Source organism: Nyctereutes procyonoides, unplaced genomic scaffold, assembly GCF_905146905.1.
Source record: "Nyctereutes procyonoides isolate TBG_1078 unplaced genomic scaffold, NYPRO_anot_genome, whole genome shotgun sequence".
Lineage (NCBI taxonomy): Eukaryota > Metazoa > Chordata > Mammalia > Carnivora > Canidae > Nyctereutes > Nyctereutes procyonoides.
The window spans coordinates 53,805,996-53,818,599 of record NW_026575140.1 but is presented as its reverse complement, the minus strand read 5'-3'; the positions used below and the strand labels follow the sequence as shown (position 1 = coordinate 53,818,599).

Genomic DNA, 12,604 nt, shown 5'->3' with positions numbered 1-12,604 from the left:
CTTCTGGCTAGCTTGATGAAATTGGCATCGAGTTCAGTCCCATTGTGTTCAGAGAAAATACTCTCTAAGATCTGAATTGTTTGGAATACACCAATACTTGTTCAAACACATAGAATACTATCCACCTTATTGCATGTTCCTTGTCCACTTGACAATTTGTTTATTCTTCCATTGTTGGGTATAGTGTCCCATAAATACCAGTTAGTTCAAAGTGGTTGATAGTATTGTGCAGATCTTCTGGATGGTATCTGAGTTTTTTGCCCCTTTATTCTCCCAATTACTGAAGATAGAGGGTTAAAATCTCTGCCTGTGACTCTGGATGATTTGTCTAAGCCTTTAGTGTGGTCAGAGTTTTCATCAAGTGTTTGATGCTCCTTTGTTTCTTTTTAAAAATAATTTGTTTGTTTATTTGGAGGGGGAGGGGCAGAGGAAGAGTGAGAGGGTCTTAAGCAGACTCTGTGCTGAGCTGGATCCCTATATGGGGCTTGATCTCACGACCCTGAGATCAGGACCTGAGTTGAAACCAAGAGTCAGACACTTCACCGACTGAGCCATCCAAGTGTCCCTGGACACTTTTTTAGTATGAACACACTTATAATTATTTGAACTTCCTGAACAATTGACCACTTCATTCTTATGAAATTGACTTTTTATTTCTCATAATACTCCCTTGACCTGTTAATACTGTAGTCTTGCCTTCCAGATTCACCATTCCTACTTTGCACTGCCCATCTTCCCACCCTTTTACACTCAACCTGTTGGTTTCTTTGGAATCAAATTTCTTCTCTTGTAGACAATATAGTAGAGACTTACATCCCTAACAACTCTGCCTATTAACTGGAATGTTTAGACTATTACATTTAATGTAATTATGCTGTGATTGGATTTACCTCACCATCTCACCATTTCCTATTTGCTTCATGTCTGTTTTGCTTTTCTGTTCTTCCCTTCCTACCATCTTCTTGTTAACTATTTTAAAAATATTCTATTCTACTTTTTTTAATATTATTTATTTATTCATTCATTCATACATTCATGAGAGACAGAGAGAGGCAGAAACATAGAAAAGGGAGAAGCAGGCTCCTTGCAGGGAGCCCAATGTAGGACTCGATCCCCAGACCCTGGGATCACAACTAGAGCCAAAGGCAGATGCTCAACCACTGAGCCACCCAGGTGTTCCTATCCTAATTTCTCAATTGGCATTCCATCGTGTTGCATAGTCATCCCATCCATTTGCAGTGGTCATTCTGGACTTTAGTATGTTTCAACTTAGAGTTTTCCTGTGAAATATAGGAACCTAGCCACCCTATGGTTCAGTTCAAACCCCCCTCCAACTTTTGTACTGTTGAGTGTACATGCATGTGAAATAAATCCCACAATAAATCCCAGGCCTTGCAGAGTATTATATGTTTTTGTTTTAGAAACTCAAGAAAAAGGGGCACCTGGCTCAGTAAGTTAAGTGTCCAATTCTTGATTTCAGCTCAGGTCAGGATCTCAGGGTCCTGGGTTGGAGCTCCAAGTCAGGCTCTATGCTCAACAGGAAGCCTGCTTTAGAATTCTCTCCCTCTCTCTCTGTCCCTCCCCCACTCTCTCTCTCTCTCTTTAAAATAAATAAGTAAATCTTTTAAAAAATAAAAACAAAAACTCAAGAAAAGACATTTATAGTATTTTATATTCACCCACATACTCCCCATTTCCAAACTTGTTTTTTCTTTTCTGAAAAACTGACTTCCCACTTGTGGTCGTTTCTCTGCAGCCTGAAGAACTCCCTTTAGCTTTTCTTGCAGATCCAGTCTGCCAATGACACATTCTCTCAGTTTTTGTTTCTCTGAAATGTCCTTATTTTACTTTTTTTTTTGAAGGATAGTTTCATTGGATATAGAAATCAGCATAGACAGTTTTATTTCTCTTACAAAAATTATTTCCTTGTATCCTCCTCCCCTCCAATGTTTCTGAGAAGCCAGCCCTAATTTGTTTCTTTGTTCCTCTATATGTAATGTATTGTTTCTCTCAAACTGCTTTTAATAGATTCTTTTTTTCTAATCTTTGTGTTTTTGTTTGTTTGTTTGTTTTCTGTCTCACTGAGATGTGCCTGAATCAGTTTGCTTTCTGTTCACCCAGCTCAGAGTTTGTGAGCTTTTTGAACCTATTTTTCATCAAATTTCAGGAGTTTTTAAATCAAATTATGACATTCTTGACTGCTAATTCCAACATCTATTTTATTTTCGGAGTCTTTTTTTTTATGTTGATGTGACAACAGTTTATTTTTCTCTCACACAAAATAAGTCTGAGGAAGATACATTCCAGGATTGGTAGGGCAGTTATTTGCTAAGTCTGTTCTTGGTGATTATTTCCTCTCTTAGTTAAATATCATGCTTTCCTGCTTCTTTGTATGTCTAGTAATTTTTTTTTGCTATGTTCTAGTCATATTGGATACCGCTTTAGAACTGAGTTGTTATTTCCTTTAAAGAGGTTGTATTGTTTGGCAGACAATGCCATGTTACCAGGCAAGGGTAGGAGGGAAGGAGGGAGAGGGGGAGGGAACACACATGTGTCCCTTTATGTTTATGTTTTCTTTTCTCTCTCTCTTTTTTAAAAGATTTTATTTTATTTATTCATGAGAGACAGAGAGAGAGAGAGAGAGAGTCAGAGACTTGGGCAGAGGGAGAAGCAGGCTCTCTGAAGGAGCCTGATGTAGGACTCAACTACTCAACCTACTGGTGGGTCAGCTTGTTCCTGTAGAGGCTCAATTTTAAGCTTTGTGAGGGTGGTTCTAAGGAGGCCTTACTCTAGGGCAGTTCTAACCTCCAAAGCATAGTGTTTCTGGGGTCTTGGCATGATTCCTAGGTTATCTGTAAGGTCTTTCATGATTTTTTTTAAAAGATTTTCTTTACTTACTTGAGAGAGAGAGCACAAGCAGAGGGAGCGGGAGAGGGAGAAGGGGACTCCCCCCTGAGCAGGGAGCCTAATGCAGCACTCGATCCCAAGACCATGGGATCATGACCTGAGCTGACGGCAGAGGCTTAACCAACTGAACCACCCAGGCACCCCTATTATTTCTGATAGAATCACAAACATTGTCCAGTGTTGTATGACCACATGATCTCTGTGCAGCTTACCACAACTGTTCTCTGCCAAGCCTTACAGAATCTGTTTTAAGGATATACAGCTTAATATTCAAAGATTCAAGGAGACTTCACAGTCTCCATAGTCCTGAACACTCCAGTCACTGGGTGTTTTGTTTTGTTTTGTATTCTGCCCAGCAGGAAGGATGCTGTCATCATGGTTCACTTCCCTGAGCTGAGGTTTGGAAAGTGCCTCCAGGTAGAAAGCTAGGTGGTTGTGAAGCTCACCATGAGGATTTCATGATGTGATGAAAGGATCACATCACTGTGCTCTTGTTCTTTAGCTGCCCCGGAAGAATTGTGTCTTCTGTCCAATCCTATAGTTGTGTGTAGCAGAAGGGTAGGTCTGATCTCATTGCTGTCTTGGCTACAATCAGAAACTTGACCCACTTATTCTTAGTTCACAGAAATTCCAATATTTTTGCTCCTTAGACCATCACCGATCTGAGGTGAAAAGTCAAAATATGGAGATAGCCATCTACGAGTGTGACATTAGGGGGGAGATAAAACAATGATACAGGCAGTCATAAAAACTAAATGTTTTAAAAAATAAAGAAGCAAACAGACCTACACACTTAATAACATCCGAGAGCAACTCTATACTGTCACCATGCTATGATTTGCATGATGATAGGCTTTAAATCATTGAGAAAATCTTATATCTGCTGAGGAAACAAAGGGGTATATAATGCATTTTAGAAATTTTAGAGTTTTGTCACATAAAGACAGGATCATGAGATTCTTTTTTTTTTTTAATCTAGGGGGGGTTTATACATGGTAATGTCTGTAGAGGGTTATGAGTGGCCTAAAAAATGTACTTCTGCAAAGTAGTTACCACTTTCTTTGAAGATATGGGATAAATGGAAAGTTGATTTCAGAAGGCTTGATAATGAAAATGGTGATGAGTAAGTGGGATGTGTGTGTGTCCGTGCCATGTTACCAGATGAGGGTAGTAGGGAGGAACGGAGAGGGGGAGGGGACACACATGTGTCCCTTTATGTGTATGTTTTCTTTTTTTCCTCTTTTTTTAAAGATTTTATTTTATTTATTTATTCATGAGAGACAGAGAGAGAGAGAGAGAGAGAGAGAGAGAGAGAGGCAGATACATGGGCAGAGGGAGAAGCAGGCTCTCTGAAGGACCCTGATGTAGGACTCAAATTTGGACCCCGGGATCATGCCCTGAGTCAAAGGCAGATGCTCAACCGCTGAGCCACCCAGTTGTCCCTTTTCTCTCTCTTCAGAAAGGGAAAGAAGAGGAGAGGAAGAGGGAGTGGGAAAGAAAGAATCTTAGGCAGGTTCCATGCTTAGGACAGAGCCCAATGTGGGGCTCGATCTCGACCCAAAGATCATGACCTGAGCTAAAGTCAAGAGTCAGATGCTCAACCAGCTGAGTCATCCAGGGGTCCCCTAGGTATACGCATCTTCTAAGTCACTCAATATGATGGTTTTTAATAGTAAATGCCCCAAACAAAACACTCCAGCTCATTTCTAAAGACAAGCTAGGAAACACTATACTTGTTTGAACCCTGAATTTCTTACATGCCTTGAATCCTAAAGCCCTTTCCCCATAGTGTCCCTTCCTCTCTCTGCCCTAACTTCTGCCTTGATATAGTTTCTTCCACAGCACATCCATCAACACTTATAAATCACACCCTGTGGCCCATTTTTCCTGAGAAAGTGGTCTGTCACCATCCTCTTTTCTTGGGGATGGGATGAGACTCTATATTCCCTTCATGGATCAACTCTGTTCCTTTCAATCAGTGGTCATAGCCATTAGACAGAATGGACTTGATATATGTGTAATAGCAAACTTTTCACAAGAATGCTCCCCCCCCAGTGTTATTTTTATTTCCATTAATGACAATTAGACCAGGCTTTCCATATTATTAAACATGGTTTAAATCCATTCTTCTTTCTTTTGTAGGAAAACCTAGGTCTGTTTGTGGCAGACCCAACCTCTAATATCTGGAAGACTTATGTTAACTACATCGATGAGATGTTGCTGGATGGGTTTTTTCTTGCTATTGAGTGCTCCCTCAAGTACCTCCTGGAAAACACTGGTATTTACTGGCTTATGGATGTGCATTATCCCTGAGAAGATAATAATAGCACCTGTTGAATAACAGTGGAGTGTGACCAAGTGCCTAGTGACTTTTCCCAAAATGTTGTGGATATTTTATGAATTGTATGTAGTAAAATAGCCAAGGTGTTGAGTTTCTAAATTGTTCCCAGAGGAAAGATGTCTCTCTGTCTAAAACTCAGGTGGTACGCCAGGCTCTAAGATAGTGAGGCCCATAGCAACAGCAAAAACATAAATGCCAATTTAATCTAAATAAAGTTTCAGTAAAGAGGATGAAGCCCAGTTAGTAATGGCGGCTTCATCCAGACTTAGTTCATGGCAATGAGAGGGGGACATTCTGTGCCTTCAAGCTTAATGTTCTCTATTTCTAAAGCCTTTTGAGAACACAGGGAGGTTGTAGTAGCCAGGTTAACAGAAGTTTTTCTGTGTGGAAAAATAGTCAGGCAAGCTGTGGATGAGGTCACTGTCACAAGGAACAGGAATGCTAAGAAGGTCATGGGCATTCTCTGGAGCTGTTTAAAAAAATAGCTTTAAATTGTGCTAGATAAACCGAGTTAAGGTACACAGGGCCGACCTTGGCTAGTAAGTGATGGGATGGAAAGAACAGAAGGGTTCAGGCAAAATTTGAATTAAATCTTCACATTCTGGTAGATTCTGAGGAGTTTAGTAAGCATTGCATTGAAGAATTCATCAAAATGGAAAGGCAGAGGTGAATAGTTGGAAGCCAGAGGATGACGGTGGGGATGAGACTTTAAGACGTCAAGTCCAACCTGAGGGAAGAAAGAAAATCCAGTGGTAAAATGGGTAGGTCAAGATCCATGTCCAGATACCCAGCCCCAATAAGAGGGCATGTGCAGGCGCCTGGGCTGAGAATAGAGGGAAGCAAGACTCAGTGCTGGGTGTAGTGCAAGTGGGCAAACCCCACATGGTCTCGGTAGATGGAGTCACTGAGATCAGAGGCATGGTCTTTGTTTTCAGGGTTGAAGGATGCTCCAAATCAAGGAGATTAGGCAGCAGGAAACAGGCTCAGGGGTAGTTGGTGTGGTGGGGATCACATTCTAGAGCCTGGATTCAAGTAGCCAGTGGGGCAGGAAGATTGGAGAACTGGCTCCTAGGGAGCAGTGCCAACAGTGTCCACCTTGGAGAACCAACCAAACCTCCTCGAGGGTAGGAGGTTCAGGGGGCCTCAGACCTCTCTAGAAGATCCAGGACGATGCACACTTGGCTTGGGCTGAACTCGCTGTCACCTCTCAGAATGCAAACCCTGCCTAGGGTAGATGCTACCCCATCTAGCAGAATTGCTCTTCCCCCTCTTAACTCCCAAAGTGACCAACTTGACCAAGGTGGTGGAACCACCGAGGTAATCTGGTTTGTGTGGTAATGATGACGTCATTGCCTCGAACATAGGGATTAGGTTCCCACGGGAGCACAGGGAACAGAAATCTCACATAGTCCGAATGGTCTCATGAGTCTTCTATATCCTATAAACTGTATGCAACCCGATCTATTAAATGATCAGTATCTCATACAGAGAGTAATGCAGAATATAGCAGGAGCACATATGCAAAGCCTAATATTATAGGTGGTTTAAAAAACTATTCCATGAGAGTAGTGTAGTTTCTGTTCATTCCCTTAAGTTAAATATGCACTTGATGGGACACATCTGAATCTAGTAATGCAGATTTATCATTCCCACAATTTTGAAGGCAAGGCTCTCATCTTACATATCTTTGAGGATCCCACAGTTATTTCAGTTTGGGGTGAATGACGAAGCTACGGTAACCAAAACTCCATCAATAATGTGGCTTACATGACAAAGAGATCTAGCTCCTAAGTTCTGGGCTAAGGAGAGTGCTTCAGGTTAGTGGACAGGTTCCCACCATGCTGTGGTTCCACCACATTCTAGGGCCTTGTCTTCATTTCTGTGGTTGAGCTGGGTCCCACCAAGACATCCAGGCTCTCATCCATGAGCAGGGGAAAAAGAGCGAGCATACAGATGGGTCCCCTGCTGTCTCAAGGGCCACAGCCCAGAAGTGACAGCCATCACTATTCTCCATGTTCCACTGGTGAGCCAGTCCTCTTGCCTACCTAACCAAGAGTAGGGCTGGGAAAGGCAGCCACATGGCCACTCTTACCGCAGCCTGTAGGGAGGAACGAGGGTAACGGATTCGAATGGGTTTCCATCACCCACAGCATCCAGCACATCACGGTCTCCCAAATATTGCCATAGTCAAGGTGACCTATGAAGATAAGCGGTTATGAATAAAAGTTTAAGCAGCAATCTTGTACTTGCAACATCTTGCTCCCTGTTATATTTTGATTTAAATTCAGCGAGGCAAGTTAGTCTAGCAAGTAATCAGGGATCTGTTAATTATTTATACAGTTTTTAATTTTTTATCACTATAGAGCTACAGAATTAAAAGACGTTATGTCTTCCTGGAAGATCAGAACGGGCAGGATGGTAACTTGTTTTTGTTTTTCCTGCCAACGCCAACTACTGACAAGGGCGCCACAGCTCGCCTAGTGGCTACCAGTGGAATTGCAGGCGTTGTGCCTCAGGAGAAATTAGCTGTTTCTCAGAAATTAGCTTGGCAAAAATCAACCTGTTCTCAACCAGAGAACTTCGCTCCCCTGACCCAGGCATTTGGGAATGTGGAAGGGGACTGGCTTGGGCTGAGCAGTCCCTGGGATGTGTTCTCCGAGGACAGGAGGGTAAATGTCCTGCAATGCCCAGGACAGGCCTGTGCAAGAATTGGCCTATTTGAAATGTCAGTGGCTCCCCTGTTGATAAACACTGAGAGACCGTTACCCTCACCTTTTCTGGGGGGTTAGCAAATTTTATGTTTCTATTTTCCTATGCCCAAAAAGCTTATAGCAGGGAAAGAAGTGTTCTGAGGGCCTTCAAAATGGGTACTGCCTTTTGCCCATTTTAACCATTCTGTTTTGTGTGTATGCGTCCCTTGTTCTTCAGAATGCAGGGCAGGACTCACTCCGATATTTGAAGCACACCTGAGCTTAGCCATACCAGAATTAGTTTTCTCTCCCTCCCTGGAGTATGGAGTCAAGGGTGGCTTCTATGACGCTATTGAGGGGCTTATTACTAGCATTTTTGGAATATCGTCTTTGATGCTACGGCTCTCCCCACACACCGGCTCGCCCCACTACCAGGTACTGAGTGTGCAACTGCCCTGCCTCCCAGCCCAATCTGCAAACTTATTGCCGAGTGCAGATGTAACCTGTGTGTTGTCTTGCCCCCCCCCCCCCCCACCAGGCTGACATAGAGGGCATGGCCCACTTGGCGAGCATGAGGACCAAGCTTCTGGACAGGGTTCAGGGTATGATGGCCCTCTGCTGTGGCTATCGGGACACCTTCAGCCAATATTCCTACCTCTATGTGGAGGACCGGAAGGAGATTCTGAGCCAGTTTCTGTTGTATGGGCATGTCCTCACCCCCGAGGAGATGGAAGCCCATGCAGAAGATGGCATCCCAGAGAATCCTCCTCTCCTCCATCAGTTTAAAGCACAGATTGACTCCTATGAAAAGCTCTATGAAGAAGTATGTAGACTGGAGCCCATCAAAACGTTTGATAGCTGGATGAAAATTGATGTCCGGCCTCTTAAAGCATCTCTGCTAAATATAATTAAGAGGTGGAGCCTCATGTTCAAACAGCATCTTGTTGACTATGTCACTGACAGGTAATAATGTTGTTCTAGTTCCTTCCAGCATCCCAAGCAGTTGCGGGGGGGCACCATGTTTTTCATCCCTTTCATATTCTTCCCCAAGGGGTTCAGTGGTTGAATTAAAAATTAAAACAGCTGGCTGAGGTTCCAGGCCCTTAGACACAGTGATAACTTTAGTCCTGCCCTTCCCTCGGTTTACCAGACATGGCCTCTTTTTGTTTTATTTCCCATTTGGTGCCCAGGGTGTGAAAAGCGCTCAGTAAGTGGTAAATAACGTTCTATGCAATAATGGCAGATCCGAGCTCCCTTTGCAACCCTGGCTGTGAAATCTCTTTAAGCCTGGGAAGCGGAGGGGGGTCTAATGGACCTCTTAGATTTTATTTCTGCCACTTGCTCCTTGTCTCAGATTATCCAGCTGTGCAATGTGGAAGTCACTAAATCCTCACACTCCCAGTGCCTGTCTCTGCCACTCTAGCTATGGACAGACTGGATCTGCAATGGTCTGTTCCCCTGTGCACCTCGACTATCCAGCGCCAGGCTCTCCCATCCAGAGCATTGGTCTCTGGGTATATAGGTTGATGTTTGGTCCCCCAGTCACTTCCCCTTGGCCTGTCCCCACAGATATGCCACTGTCAGAGGCTCAACTACAGGGGCGCCTGGGTGGTTCAATTGGTTGGGCATCTGCCTTCAGCTCAGGTCATGATCCCAGGGTCCTGAGAAAGAGCCCTGCATTAGGCTCCCTTCTCCACAGGGGGCCTGTTTCTCCCTCTCCTGCTCTACCTGCTTGTGCTCTCTCTTTATGTCAAATAAATAAAATCTTAAAAAAAAAATCTCAACTACCACCTCCACCCAGAAGTCACGATCCCTCTACACAGCCATAAGCTTTTGGTGTGTCAGCTGTGGGCACAGGGGAGCCAACCTGACCCCTTCCTTGAATTTGGGGGTAGTCTTACTTAATGCTACAGCTGCCTTGCTCAGTGATCTAGTACTAGGAGCAGAAAGGAAATGGCCCCCATCAAGGATGTGTTTATCTGCAGATGAATTCCAAGATACTTGGTAAGAGTGTGATGGTCCTCCACTCTAGGAAACTCCAGGCAAGTGTTGTGGGATATTTTAAAGGGATTTGCCAGGTGTTCTTTAAGAAGGGGCCAATTTTCCACATTCACAAAAACTTTGGTTCACTGAGGACCTGAGAAGCCATGAAGGGAAGTACTGGTTGGAGGCAGGGCAGAAACAGAGATGTCTCTGAATGTAGCTGCTCCATGGTCCCTCTCTATCGGCAAGTCTGCCATCCAAGGACACAGAGACATGTTTCAAAATGTCAATCTTACTATTATTTACATGTGGTATGGCCAACTGAGAGACTTGATGGAAAATGACTGCCATTGGAAAGGTATTTGGTTATAATCATAGATTCTAAGACAATGAGACACATTGTGTGCCACACGGGGAGGCAGTAGGGGTCAAACAGGCAGAAGGAATGATGGGGAAAACGAGGGCAAGAACCTTTATTGTGGTTTCCATGGAACAGAATAGTCAAGAGAGGGTCAGCAGGATTAGGATTGGCTCTTTTGAATGATTCTAACAGGCTCTGGAGGACTATCTCCAGTTTTTTGGTTTGTGGCCCTGGAGTGATTAGAGCAAGTGAATAGTGGTCTGGAGTATGGGAGCCAGATGGAGGAGTGTTGGAGACAGGAATTCTGGCTTGATTGGTTTGCATATGAAAAGCATGCGCAAAGACAAGTCACTTAACCACCTTTAGGAACTGGTCAGCCAGCCATGGGAAAGGAGGCAGTCCCTCCAGGGTGGGTAAGACCCCGAAGGCCAGCATCAGAGTACATGGTTGATTCAAGATGTAGTGATGACAGCAACCAGGTGCCTCTTACCAGGCACAGCTTCGTAAGATCCTCACAGGCCGGCGAAACAGCATAAACGTGCAGAATTCTCATCCTTTGACCCCATTTCCTTATCCCTGAAGGGAGACAATGACCGGGTTCCTCTAAGGTGCCTTCCTTTTTTTTTTTTTTTTTTTTATAAATTAATTTTTATTGGTGTTCAATTTACCAACATACAGAATAACACCCAGTGCTCATCCCGTCAAGTGTCCCCCTCTGTGCCCGTCACCCATTCACCCCCACCCCCCGCCCTCCTCCCCTTCCACTACCCCTAGTTCATTTCCCAGAGTTAGAAGTCTTTATGTTCTGTGTCCCTTTCTGATATCTCCCACACATTTCTTCCAATCACATCAGGTTAGTGGTATCTCACTGTGGTCCGTATTTGGTATTCCTCTGATCATGAATAAAGTGGCTCCTCTTTTTATGTTTCTGGTGACTTTGTGTTTCTTCTGTGCTCTTACAAAGCTCTTGCCCACTTTTTATCAGATTTTATTTTTTCCTTTGTGATATTTAGAAATTTTTTTTATATTTGATATATATTCAGTCTAATCCTGTGCTAGTTGTATATATTGCAGATACAGCCTCCCATTGTGTGGCCTTTCCACTGCATTTATGCTATGTTTGCAGATCACGTAGCCAAATGTGTTCATCTTTTTCTTTTTCCCTTATGTTGCATTCTTTTGTCTTAAAGAAATCCCTTTCTGCCTTGAGGTCCTAATGATGTTCTCCTATACCCTCTCCTAAAAGGTTTATAGTTGTATCTTTCTCATTATGTAGCCATTTGTCTGTCACTGCATTGTATGACAAAGTCCTAGTTGTCTGGTCATAAACCCCGATATCTGGCAGGTAAAGTCTTCGCCTTGTTCATTGTCATTAAGACTGCCTCCACAATTCTTGGCCCTTGTTATTTTACATAAATTTAAAAATCCATTTGTAGGAGAAAAACATGTGTTGGGATTTTTATTATATTGCAATGACTATAGCTCAACTTGAGGACAGTGGTCATCCTGATACACTGAGTGTACCTTCCCATGAACAGGTCATCTTTCCATTTCTCTATGCACTTTATTTATTTACTTTTTTTAAAAGATTTATTTATTTATTTACGATAGACATAGAGAGAGAGGCAGAGACACAGGCAGAGGGAGAGGCAGTCTCCATGCCCGGAGCCTGACGTGGGACTCAGTCCCGGGACTCCAGCATTGCGCCCTGGGCCAAAGGCAGGCGCTAAACCGCTGAGCCACCCAGAATCCCCTCTCTATGCACTTTAATGTCTTTCGATGAAATTTTGTCATCATTACCTTTAAAATAATTCTCGTGTCTTTACGATTTATTCTGAGGTATTTCAATTTTAGGCTTCTAGCATAAACTATATTTTAAAATCGTATTTTCTGTGGAATGGAATTGATTTCTGTTTATTGATTTTGTATCAAGCATCTCTGCTAAATTAACTTATTAATTGCAATAATTTATCTGTGCACTCTTTTGTATTTGCTATTACATAGTCATCATCTTCAAATTTATAATAGTTTTATTTCTTTGTTCTGAGTGTTGTTATGTTTTTTTTTAAATGCAGTTTATCACTATTTTTTTCTTGCTACATTGGCTAGGTCTTACAATTTATGTTGGATAAAGTGGTAAAAACAGGTGCTCTTATCCTGTCTGATCTTAAAGGGGATATTACAACATTTTACTACTAAGCATATTTGTTTATTTATTTATTTATTTATTTATTTATTTATTTATTTATTTATGACAGTCACAGAGAGAGAGAGAGAGAGAGAGAGAGGCAGAGACACAGGCAGAGGGAGAAGCAGGCTCCA

The 12,604-nt window shown here is 42.8% G+C and overlaps 1 protein-coding gene across 1 annotated transcript in view; it reads left to right on the top strand.

The window, feature by feature from the left end:
* DNAH9 (dynein axonemal heavy chain 9) overlaps positions 1-12,604 on the top strand; it is a 325,287-nt gene that overhangs the window by 51,453 nt on the left and 261,230 nt on the right. The window contains exons 15-17 of the mRNA XM_055307050.1: positions 5,050-5,185; positions 8,177-8,373; positions 8,477-8,901. Of these exons, the coding sequence (XP_055163025.1) occupies positions 5,050-5,185; positions 8,177-8,373; positions 8,477-8,901 (758 nt within the window). The remainder of the gene's footprint in view (positions 1-5,049; positions 5,186-8,176; positions 8,374-8,476; positions 8,902-12,604) is intronic.